Source organism: Pituophis catenifer, unplaced genomic scaffold (assembly GCF_029215685.1).
Source record: "Pituophis catenifer annectens isolate HBS135680 unplaced genomic scaffold, rPitCat1.0.hap2 SCAF_3, whole genome shotgun sequence".
Taxonomy (NCBI): Eukaryota; Metazoa; Chordata; class Lepidosauria; order Squamata; family Colubridae; genus Pituophis; species Pituophis catenifer.
This window is the reverse complement of record NW_027256883.1, coordinates 101227489-101240186: the sequence shown is the minus strand read 5'-3', so window position 1 is coordinate 101240186 and position 12698 is coordinate 101227489. Positions and strand designations below refer to the sequence as shown.

At 38.5% G+C, this 12698-nt stretch overlaps 1 protein-coding gene across 1 annotated transcript in view; it reads right to left on the bottom strand.

Annotated features, from left to right (window-relative positions):
- The window catches only part of POLR3F (RNA polymerase III subunit F), a 153065-nt gene extending 141859 nt beyond the window's left edge, over positions 1-11206 (bottom strand). Inside the window, exons 1-3 of the mRNA XM_070940861.1 lie at positions 11068-11206; positions 10262-10379; positions 9422-9489 (exon numbers count right to left, since the gene is read on the bottom strand). Of these exons, the coding sequence (XP_070796962.1) occupies positions 9422-9489; positions 10262-10379; positions 11068-11141 (260 nt within the window). The 5' untranslated portion in view covers positions 11142-11206. The remainder of the gene's footprint in view (positions 1-9421; positions 9490-10261; positions 10380-11067) is intronic.
- Between the last annotated feature and the right edge of the window lie 1492 nt (positions 11207-12698).

Genomic DNA, 12698 nt, shown 5'->3' with positions numbered 1-12698 from the left:
GTTTTGATTTGTATCAAATAGGTCCACTATTGGTTGACCGAACCTGAGAGATATCTGTTTGAACAGCTTGGGATCTAACATCCACTCTGATTGGTCTATTTTGCCTCTGCTTAACCAGTCTGCTTGTACATTTATTTCTCCTGATATATGTTCTGCTTTTATCGATAAGACATGTTTCTCTGCCCAAGCCATGAGGCGATCCGTTTCTTCCATTAGAATTTTTGATTTTGTGCCTCCCTGACGATTCAAATGTGCCTTTGTTGTCATATTGTCCGTTAAAATCAGGACATGTTTGTTGGTCACTTGATGTTGAAATTGAATTAACGCCAAGCGCACTGCTCGTAATTCCAACCAGTTGATTGGTTGGTTTTTTTCCCACGTAAACCAAATCCCTTGCGCTATCAATGAATTGAGATGTGCACCCCATCCATAAAGGCTTGCATCCGTTGTTAACGTTACTCGTTCTGATTGTAGAAACAGAGAACCCTTCTGAATTGCCTCCGTTATCCACCAACATAGAGATATTTTTACTCGTGTTGGTACCACCACTTTGTGAAGAGAATCCGCTCGTCTTTGCCTTTGAAAGGGTAACAGAAACCACTGAAGATGGCGCATGTGGTAACGAGCCCATGGCACTATTGTAATTGCAGATATTAACTTGCCTAGAAGTTGAGACAGTGTTAATAGTGCAGTTTTCTTCTGTGATATTACTTGCAGAACTAAACTCTTGATGCTGTTTTGTCTGTCTGGAGACAGGTAAACTAATCCCAGTTCTGAATCTATGATTGCACCTAGGTGCAATAGTCGAGTTGTCGGTGATAAGTGACTTTTGTCCACATTGATTGTAAAACCGTGGTTTTGTAGAGATTGGATGACTAATTCTCTGTCCCGACATGCCTGATCCTTTGATGTTGACAAAATTAAAATGTCGTCCAGATAACATACTAGACGTATTGGGATAGACCTGAGATTGGCCGCTACTGCCGCTAACAATTTCGTAAATGTTCTTGGTGCAGAAGAAAGGCCAAAGGGCATTGCCCTGTACTGAAAGTGTTTGTCCGCATATGCAAACCTGAGGTATTGTCTGTACCTTGGGTGGATGGGCACATGTAAATATGCTTCTTTGAGGTCTATGGATTGCATGAGATCTCGTTGTCTTACACATTGTAGAATCGACTTTAGTGAATGCATCTTGAATCTTCTGTATAGAACATTCACATTCAGCTGCCTCAAATTCAGAATTCCCCTCCAACCCCCTGAGTTTTTTGGCACCAGAAAAAAGATCGACTAAAAACCAGTTTGAATTTGGTCTTTTGGAACTTCCTCGATCGCCTTGATTTGTTTCAGGTGCTTGATCTCGAGATTCATCAGATTTTGTTGCAATGGTTGAGTTGACCAAGGACATTGGATGAATCTGGTAGGCGGGTTTGAGGTGAATTCCAAAGTGAGGCCGCTGGTTACAGTACGTAAGATCCATGCATCCATTGTTGATTCCTCCCATTGGTGATAGAATAGTTGAAGTTTGCCCCCAATGGGAAGGGAAGAATTCGAGTCACTTGCCTCTACAAGATTGACGTGACATCGCTCCTCGAAAAGGTCTTCTGAACGATGATTGGCGGCTGCCTCTTCCTCGAAAGGAATTTCTATTACTCGAGTATGAGGAATAGTAGGGTTGAAAATTACCACATTGTGTGTAGGAATTTGAATTCCCTTGATCATATCGAAAAAACTGTCGTTGAAAGGGAGAATATCTGCGTTCTGGTCTTCTATACAAGGAGGGTAAAATCTTCTTTTTATCCCTGCCTTCTACCAGAACCTGTTGCAAGGACTCTCCGAATAGAGAATGGCCTTTATAAGGGGCTGATGTGAGCCTCCATTTTGACCTTGAGTCAGCTTTCCAGTGACGTAGCCAAATAATTCTTCTTGATGTTACAGAAGATGCTAATGCCCTGGAAGTGAATTTCGCAGCATCTAATGAAGCATCTGCAGAGTATTCTGCAGCTGCAATAATTTTTGATACGTCTTGTTGAATCCTAGATTGTTCAGGTGGTAATCTATCTCTTAATTGTCTTAGCCAAATAAGAGAGGCCCGGTTAAAAAATGATGCTGAAACTGCAGCTCTAATTGCCCATGCCGCGGCTTGATGAGTTTTGCGACATGTCATTTCAGCTCTTTTGTCTTCAACTTTAAGACCTTCTCCAACTTCACTGACTAACACAGAAGATGACGTAAGTGTTGCCACCGGTTCATCTACTAATGGCAATTGCAACAATTCATCCAAGTCTGGTGGAGAGCAATATAATTTTTTATCAAAGCTATTAGGGCCAGAAGTTGAACTGGGATGATCCCAAGATTTTTTAATAACTTGTGAAAATAGATCTGGGCATGGAACAAAGTCCAAATCAGACTTGTGTACTTTAAACAAATTCTCATTTGGATTCATTTGAGTATTAGGATCAGATGACTTATCTAAATTTAGTCCCATATTAGTAGCTACTTTTGCTTTATGTAGCAATGACTTAAATAAAGATGGTTTGAAAAGACCTTGAAATGCTGGTTTTTCTGGTGTCATGTCTTCTTCATCCTCTGATAATTCAAAATCCTCTAACTCTGTGTCATCCCCACAGCTAAAATATTGCTGTTTAGGAATTGATTGAGAATGATATTGATTACTGGTAACTGCACCAGTATGACAAGGATAGCTAGTTTGTTGCAAACCTGCTTGGAATATTTTAGAAATGGCATGTGTAACCATTGTTTGAAAATCCACTTCCTGACCACTGTTTTGAATATTTTCCCCCCTAAGCCCAGCAGCGGTTGGGGTGAAAGTGGCTTCAGGAGGACCTTGATTTACTGAATTAACACCTGAAAAAATAGGCCCTTGAGGAGCCAAACCTCTAGGAATATTTATCATAAATTGACCTTGTGGTTCTCTAAACATAGAATCTTGTGACTGAATTTCTTCAGTTTCCTCATTAACCTGATGATTGTCATCAATAAGTTGTTGATTATCAGACATTTCAGAATGATATGTGTTAGAAGCCGATTGTGCAGCACACTTGGCTTTGACAAATTGACGCTCTAAAGCTTTATGTCTACGTGTTTCCATCTTATTCATTGTTTTAATAATGTCATCAGACAATGAATTGTCAGACTGTTGAGGCTGTGTCACATTTTTTGTTTTAGCTCGTTTTTTTCTTAATTGCTGAGGAGAATGTACTTTAGGAGGAGAAGCGACCTGTTCCAGGTCAGATGATAGGCTATCGTCTGCCATATTTAATTAAAATTGTATTCAATCAATATAATAATAATAATAATAATAATTAATTTTTATTTTTTTTTAAATATAATTAATTAATTAATTAATTCAAGGTATAATAATCTTTTTATCAAACAACAATTAATTAGAGAAACTTCCCTGAGATGAACTTCTGTCAGTTGATGTAAGCAAATGATGAAGGAAGTTTTGACAGTTAAAAAATGGCTCCGCTGTCAGTTGCTTGCCTCAGCAACTGTCAGTTTAACGAAGATTCCTCTAGTCCAACGTTTCCGAACTGATCTCTTGTGGTATATTAATAGTATAACACTCGAGTGTATAACAAGAGAAAAAATCACAACTTTCAAAAATAAGTATGCCTGGCGCAGGCAGGAACTTTAAATAGTCTCTCAATTTTCTTTAAATTTAAATAGATTCTTTCATTAGGAGTCTGAATCCAACATCAGAAACTCCTTCGCCGCTAATAAATAACGAAACTTCAAAGGTGTTATTGGATACTGAAAACACCGCGGCTCAAATAAACAAAGCAGCTTTCAAGCGTTACAATGTAGCTCAATTAAAACTGTAACTTCCACAGAGACTGAAAGTTACTTTAGAAACCCTGTAGCCGCTGATAAACAAGAGAGGGCTGCAATAGTGTTAGCGGTTATTCACCAGCTGAAAACACCTCGGCTAAATTAAAGAAACAGCGTCCGAACCACAGCGGATCACTGCTGACAGATCGGCAAGGCGGCTAGCAGCCTCTTAGCGCCGCAATTTAAATCGGCAAGGCGGCTAGCAGCCCCTTAGCGCCATAACTTTAAGCAAGAAAAAATTTTCTTCAGTATAGACAGCAAAATAATCAGACAGCTTCCAAACCTCAGCAGATCGTTGTTGATTAAATGGCAAGGCGGCTAGCAGCCCCTTAACGCCACAATTTAAATAGCGATCTTTTTTTTTTTTTAACAATTGTAAAGCTGTCAAGACAGAAGCCATTAACGCAGCCCTCTAATAAATTATAATAATAAAAATAATGAATTAGACAGATTATCTGTAGAACAAAAAGCACTCTAGACCTATTGAGTCAACTGAGTGAAAAAGACTGAGCATGCGCAGAAGGAAGGGGCGGAACCATACTGCAGAGGGAGATAAATATTTGACAAGCACTCAGTAGAACAAATCAAAGGAGTGAAGGTTCCCATAACTGAGGAATGTCGGCACAACGATGCATGAAAATAGTATTATGTATGCTGATATATAATAGAACACATACCATATTTTTTGGAGTATAAGACGCTCCAGAGTATAAGACGCACCTTATTTTGGGGGGAGGGAAATAAGAAAAAAAAATCTGCCTCTGCCTACTAGGATCCATCAGTATTCATCTGGCTACCGTCCTTGCAGCAAACAGTAAACAGCCTGGTCAGCTTCAGCACATTAGCCTGATTCAGCACGAGCAGCTGATTGGCAGGTGGATCGCCTCCCAGAATACCCCCAATCAGCTTTCCCAGAGGTGAACGTTAGCAACAGGTTCGCTGTTTGTGAGTGCACACGCGCCTCATTGGGGCAGATATGCAGTTTCAAAAATGCAGCTGATCGTCGCAGGGCTCTCCAGTGAGTACAACAGAGGAAGCACGGAACCGGTCCGGCAAGGCAGCAGCTGTTCCAGGTTGTCATTTTGGCCTCTGTGCCTTACTTTTTCACCCTCCAAAAGCTCCGTTTGAGAGGCTGCCTTTGCAAAGAGAAGCCCCTTTGTAAACGGAGCTTTTGGAGGCTGCTTGAGAGGCTCCAAAAGCTCCAAAAGCTCCCTTTGCAAAGGAGCTTCTCTTTGCAAAAGCAGCCTCTCAAACGGACCTTTTGGAGGCTGTTTGAGAGGCTCTCCATTTTAAAGGCTGCATTTGCAGTCTCCAAAAGCTCTGCTTGAGAAGACGCGTGGAGGCCGAAGGGTGGGGGCCGGCGGGTGGGTGGGGCTACATTCAGTGTATAAGACACACCCAAATTTTCACCCTCTTTTGGGGGGGGGGGGGAAATGCGTTTTATACTCCGAAAAAAACAGTAATTACCATGTATATACAAATGTTAGAAGTTGAAAGATTATGATTATGTATATCTAAATAATATTATTAGTAATAGTACTGTGTTTAAAATATATTGACCCAGACAATACACTGTTCACCAAGTATTTATGGATGTTAAAGAAAAAACTATAATTAAAACTATATTAAAAACAGAAAGAAAACTGACTGCCTATCTCAGACCTGAACATTCCAATAAATATCCTAAGGGTTCTACAGAAGTGAAATTTGTGTCTCCTTTCTGGATGAAGGGCAGAAATCTGGCAGTATGAGCTGACAAAATGAACTCACTTTATGGCTAAAGTCTGGATTCAAAATACCAGAGTGTATAAGGGAAAAATGCATATGTGTTATATCTGGAAGAAACTGAATTTTATTTTTCTGTCTTGAAGAGATCCTGGCTAAAGTTAAAACAATCTACAAACTGATTTTAATCATTGGATAGATGGAGTCTGTCACTTAAATAATTTTAAATTAGAACATCAGCTTTCTTCCCGAGTAAGAAATATTGACTAGAGAGAGGTCAGTTACCAGCAGTAGCTATGTTAGCACGGAAGAAACTGATTGGAAAGTTTGGGTAGAAAGAGATGTCAGAGTGAAGTTCGGAGTTTTTATCCAAGGACAACTTGCAGCACTAATTTCAATTAAAGGCTGAGTATTTAAAGAATAAAAATCTGTATTAACAGTTACAAAAGCTTATTTTCATTCCACTGAGTATTTGAGATAAGAGAAATATAATTAGACTGATATTATTTTGAAAGATATTTCTGTATTAATTCCGTTACCCCTCTTCTCCCACCCTCTTTTTATTTTTTTGGACAGCTTAAGGTGTCAATATTCAAATAAATGCATTTTTTTACAAGAGCACAGAAGCAAACACTAAGGGGATGTGGAAATAGAAATGGCTTCTGTGAAGATCTCTAGGAATATGTGCTTGATGGTTTTAACCCACAAAGGTCAAGCCAAAAACTATTGATCTTAGGAGGCAACATAGCCTGGCCCTTTGTAAAGAAAAAAATATGCTAAAGGACAGCCCAAACTTTTGCTTTTGGAATTGAGGGTATTCAGCACAGCCTTGGGAGAGCTGCACTCTCTTCACTGAATCTTGGGAAAGTGAGGGCAACTTTTTTTTCTCACCATGAAGCCAGCTGCAGGGTTCCAGCCCCACCTAAGAGCACGGGAAAAGTGACATTTTAAATGAACTGAAGTTAAGTTGCTACCTTTAGCGTTTTTTCCCTTCTGCTTTGTAAAAGGCCAAACTGGGCAGTCTCATGAGAGGAAGAAGACAAGGAAGGTCTGTTGCAGCGATGCAGAGCAGGGTAGTAAGGGTAACTGGTGTACAAAAGGCATTTCAGGCTTTGTGGGGAAGGAATTCTGCTTTGTGCCAGGGATGAAATCTAAAAATTTTCCCTACCGGTTCTGTTGGCATGGCTTAATTGGTGGGTGTGGCTTGGTGGTCAGGTGACCCGGTGGACGTGGCCAATAATAATAATAAAAATAATAAACAAAGTACACAAAACTATAAGAGGTACCAAAAAACAACTTTTACACTTTACACACACACAACACAACTGACTCACACAATGTAAAAGCAGCTGCACTTGACCCAAATTGGCCCCTGCAACAAGCAGGAACCTCACACAGCCACAAAAAGCTCAAAAACCAACTTTCACACTTTTTCCACACAAAATGCCACATACAGCTTTGTGAGATTTTGTGTGTTTGTGTAGTTAGAGTGAAACACTACAGAAACACACCAAATCTCAGAAAGCTGCACAAATATTTTATTTTATTTTATTATTTTATTTTATTTTATTTTATTTATATTTTTAGATAAAAGCAGCTAAATTTAAAACTTCCTTAACTTTAAATTGCTGTCTATAAAAAACATAAAACTCCTAAACAAAACCCCAATTAACTATTTTTTTAAGCTCCCCCAAAAAAACAACACCCCAGTTACTTGAAGGCACAAGGCAGGCAGGCAGGCAGATTGAGTTGCTCACCGATTGGATTGATTGCAGGCAGGCAGATTGAGTGGCTAGCTGATGTAACTGATTGCAGCAGCTGAAGCAAGGCAGGAAAAGCAAGCGAACCCAAAAGAAGCAGCAAGCTGCCAAGTGGGCAAGTGAGGACTGGGCGACTGGGTGGGCATGGTGGGGAGGGCAGGGATTTTTGCTACTGGTTCTCTGAACTACCTGCCATCGCTAGCAGATCGCCCAATCCGGTCCGAACTGGGAGCATATTCCTCAGCTAAATATTATGCCAGTGTGTGACTTAACAGTGCCCAGACACAAATGGTCAATGTCCCACTCTTTGAGACAATGTGTCTCTGGCACACTCTATCCCACTCCTGTGCAACAATTACCATTTCTTAGCAAATCATACTGGCCCACATTAGCTCTCTTTTGACTATGGACAAGGATGCTGAACAACAAGGCCAGGACAATGCACAATCCATCACAAGATTGAAATTCCTTAGCCATGGAAAACAGCTATTCACCTAACATCTACCCAGTTTAACTCCAAGAATGCCTGGAGAGAGGAATGGTCCAAGATACCTTCTTGTGGCCTGAACATTAGTGATCCCTTTAACAAACCACCTGTTTTTAACCTGCCTCGCTTTGTCTGCATGAAATTGAACAGGGGTGATAGTGGAAGAACTACCTCTGCCTTGTATCAAATACGGATTAATAGAGTTGGAAGGGACTTTGGAGGTCTTCTAGTCCAACCCTCTACCCAAGCAGGACTGTACACCATTTCTGATATTTCTAAATGGCAGTACAGTCTCTTCGTGAAAGATTCCAATGATGAAGCTCCCACAACTTCTGAAGGCAAGCTGTTCCATTGGTTGATTGTTCTGTCAGAACATTTCTCCTTATTTCTAGGTTGAATCTCTCCTTGATCAGTTTCCATCCATTATTCCTTGTCTGGCTTTCAGGTGCCTTGGAAAATAGCTTGACCCCTTTCTCTCTGTGGCAGCCCCTCCAAATATTGGAACACTGCTATCATGTCCCCCCTGGTCCTTCTCTTCACTAGACTAGCCATGCCGAGTTCTTGCAACTGTTCATCATATATTTTAATTACCAGTCCCCTAATCATCTTGGTTACTCTTCTCTGCACTCTTTCTAGGGTCTCAACATCTTTTATATAGTGTGGTGACCAAAACTGGATGCAGTATTCTAGGTGTGGTCTTTACTAAGGCTTTATAGAGTGGTATTAGTACCTCACTTGATCTTGATTGTATCCCTCTGTTAATGCAATTTAGGATTGCATTGGCTTTTTTGGCTGCTGCCACACAGTTGGCTCATATTTAATTGGTTGTCCACTAAGACTCCAAGATCCCTCTCAGAGTTACTGCTATTAAGCTTGATTTCACCCAGTTTATATGTGTACTTTTGGTTTTTCTTGCCTAAGTGCTAGACTTTACTTTTCTCTACATTGAATTTCATTTTGTTAGCTAGAGCCCAGTGTTCAAGTCTGTCAAGATCCATCTGGATCCTGGGCCTATCATCTAGGGTATTGGCTATTCCTGCCAGTTTAGCATCATCCGCAAATTTGGTATGTTCCCCTCCTATTCCCTTATCTAAGTCGTTTATGAAGATGTTGAAGAGTACTAGGCCTAAGACGGAACCTTGTGGTACTCCACTTACTTCCCTCCATGTAGGCATAGTACCATTAAGGACTACTCATTGAGTATTACTCGTTGAGTACTGTTTGTCAGCCAGTTACAAATGCATCTGATGGTGATGGTGATATCTCACTTTTTTTTTTTTGCTTACTAATAAGTAAGTTGTGGTCAACTTTGTTGAATGCCTTGCTGAAGTTTAAGTATATTATGTCCACAGTATTTCAGTGGTCTACCAATTTAGTCACTATGTATTAGTGGGGATGGAAAGATTCTCTGGTTCCCTAGAACCCTGGTTCCTTGCTGTACCCCTGTAGAAGTTTTATATATAATTACATTAATTTACTTCTCTTCTGTCATGTTCTCATCTTATGCTAAATAAATAAATAAATAACCTCTACTACTTTTTCATACTAAGAAACTGATGGACAATTTTAACAAAAGAGTAAAAAAAATAATCCATACGTGGCATTCTGAGATTCCTTGATTCTGTAGAGAAGTCCACCACTGCTTCTCAAAAGATCTAGTTGACCCTAAGAGAATACATACAACTTTAAAGCATTTCAACAGATTTCTAATAATGAATGCATAGCAGGAAGCAATATATTTCTTATATTACTATGAGAGAGATGGAAGATTAAGAAATATGAAATATAAAAAATAAATATAAAGTCCTCAGTCACAAAATTAAATTCAGTAACCCTAAATCTTATTAGAATATTTATTTAATCTTCTTCTGAAAACTAATGGATAGTTTACATTTTTAAGAGAGGCAGACATACTGCCTAGAGCTCCTGATTAAAAAGCAGAATATAAAGAAATAAATTCCAAACTATAATTGTTTGCAGATAATTATAACAACACAGATAAATACGTAAAACTGGCTATAGTTTTCTGTGAACTACTTATTCATGACAAGCTCATATTCCTATTGTTTCATCTGTTCCATTTGAAACTATCTCTGAGTAATAAATATGTAAGCAGGAATTAAACAGTTAACAGATTATAAAATATTATAAAAAGAAATTATAATAATATTAATATGTGAAGTTATTTTTTAAAAAAACAAAGGGTTTTTTTCCCAACAGGATAAAGGACACTAAGTTCATAAGGGACATGTTAAGAATCCTAATATAGCAAAGATGCATCCATCTAAATATGAATTTATAGGGTGATGAAAACTGTAAAATGTATTCTTACTTTAATATAGTATTCTTATTAGACATAGAACATATTTTTATTTCACACTGCAACTGGATAACTTTTTTAACGACAACAACCACATACAATTCAGGAAGCTCTTACCATAGATAGCAGTCGGTTAATAGCCATGGCCCGTTGCTGAGCTTCCATGTGAGGCATGTCATTCTGAATTACTTGGTCTGTAATACCATGGGGAAACTGATGGCACAGCTCAATTATCCTGGGCAAAATAGAAGTAGTAAGATAAATACAGTTAATTCTAAATTTGTGTATTCTTTTCTCCTTATAAAATTAAGAGTCTTAAATTAAGACTAGTGGGGCTATAAAATAAATAAAAACATGTTCCACCCATAAAGAGACAAATACAAATGGAAAGAAACATAAAAAACATAAAACAATTATGTCAGAAAACATGGAAATGAATTATGTGAACAATTTGTTCTTTGCAGTTTACATTAAAACTAAATTGGCTAAAATCTATATCTAGTATCAATTATTTTGCGAATAAAAAGACACTGGCTTCCCAACAATTAGCACTAAAGAAATAGATGCATATTCGAAAACTAAAACTTGTTCAACCATTTTGAACTTCCCTCAAAATGCAAATGTATCAACACATCCTACAAATTCTCTTTCAAGAAGAGATTGGACTACCATTTGTTAGAAATGGTGTTGGGTCTCCTGCTTGGGCGGGGGAGGGGGGTTTGGACTAGATGACCTACAAGGTCCCTTCCAACTCTGTTAATCTGTAATCTGTAAACCTACACTCATTAATTCCATCCAGGTTTTCTCTTGTTACATTCCTACCCCCCTACTCAACCCCCCCCCCCGCCTTACTCAAAAAAGCCCTTCAAGTTTTAGGCCTACCAGTCAGTACTGTTCGTTCTCCGTTCTCATTCATATCCTACCTGTTTTCGATTTCCAGAGGTTCTGGAGCTTTCAAGTCCGCCATTACAAGACCATTTTTCTTCTCTTCGTTCATATAGGCTTCCCCACTTTCTCCCCTGAACACATTCAAATTACGCTATATACGAACCATCCGAACGCCTCCGCTAAAAGAAGCGTTATGATAACGTCATTTCAAAGCGCCTGGCAGAACAGACCTAACGGAGATCACCATGGAGACGGATCCCAACAACGCCTTTTTGAATTTTCGCCTGTATAGATGCGTTCGACATTGAAGAGATCGTAGTCTATTAAGTAAAGGGAAGGAAGAAAAAAAGGTTAATAAAAATATCTTTAAAGGGAGAATCAGACATTTTAGTTTGTCGGCTTTGTATCCTGCAAGTCTTCCTCCAAGTAAGACGTTATTTTCTCAAAGCCTTGTTTGTTCTCACTGACGGTGTTCGTTGTCCATTTGAAATAAAATGATTTTGTGAGAAAATTCTTTTAATATAGATTATTTTTAGCAAGTAAATAATTCTCATTCCGGGATTTCTCAGTAAATTCCCATAATGAGTTGAAATTGCAAGGAATTGCATTTGTATCATTTTCAAAATTCCATGGTAATGTAAATGAGAAGAATTTTTCTTTTTTAAAAAACGAATTAATATTAACGAGATAATGTCTCTTATTTTAATCAGAATATTAGATACTTGAAAATTAATCTATAAAGTACCAATGTTTAAACAGGAATGAAAAATCCAGGAAATTTCAGAGCAACTGAATTAATATTTCAGACATTTTCAGTGGAATTTCATTTTGTGTCATAACCTTTCAGTTCCCCCACGCTCCCACCCATAAAATCATAACAGTGTAAGAAGCCACTTAGGTTAATCCCCTGCTCTTCGTAGGAACTCAAAACATTCAGGATAGATGATTCCATAGCATTTGACTGAAAATATGCAGTGAGGGAAATTTATCATATTTCTGGTTAATATTAATATTATTAAAAACATTTTTGATTATTCAGTTGGAATTTGACCTTTATGTTCAGTTCATTATTCCATGACTGGAATAATGTTTAGTTTGATTTCTCATGATTGTCCTTCTTGCCCACGCTGAATCTTATAAATGTTTACTAAATTATTTATAAAGCGGGATGCCCAAACTCAACACAATACTTATTTATTTATTTATTTATTTGTTCAACGTGTATGCCGCCTTTCTCCGAAGACTCAAGGCGGCTTACAATGCATTAATAACCATATATAAAAACATTAAAAATTAAAACATTAAAAACAATTAAAACCCGAGACTTCCGGTGGCAACTTTCACCGTGACAGGAACAAAGGGGACCGAGCTCCGTTCCCTAAATTCCAAATTTTCGATCTGGAAGCCGATTCTCGGTGCTATTGACCACGAAGAGGTCAATAGATTAAAGGGGAAATCCCGAGGACCTCGGAGGCAACAGCAATCGCCCTGAAGGTTCAAGGAAAACCCCTTAATTCCGATCGGAAAAAACCCAGCCATCCCTGGCTGGTCTGAACGTTGACAGCTGACTAAGAAGGAGGCAAAGATTGAATAAAGAAGACATCGGCAAAAAACAAGAACAAAGCAAAATTTGGAAAGGTACAACTATAGAGTGGAGAAAAAAAAA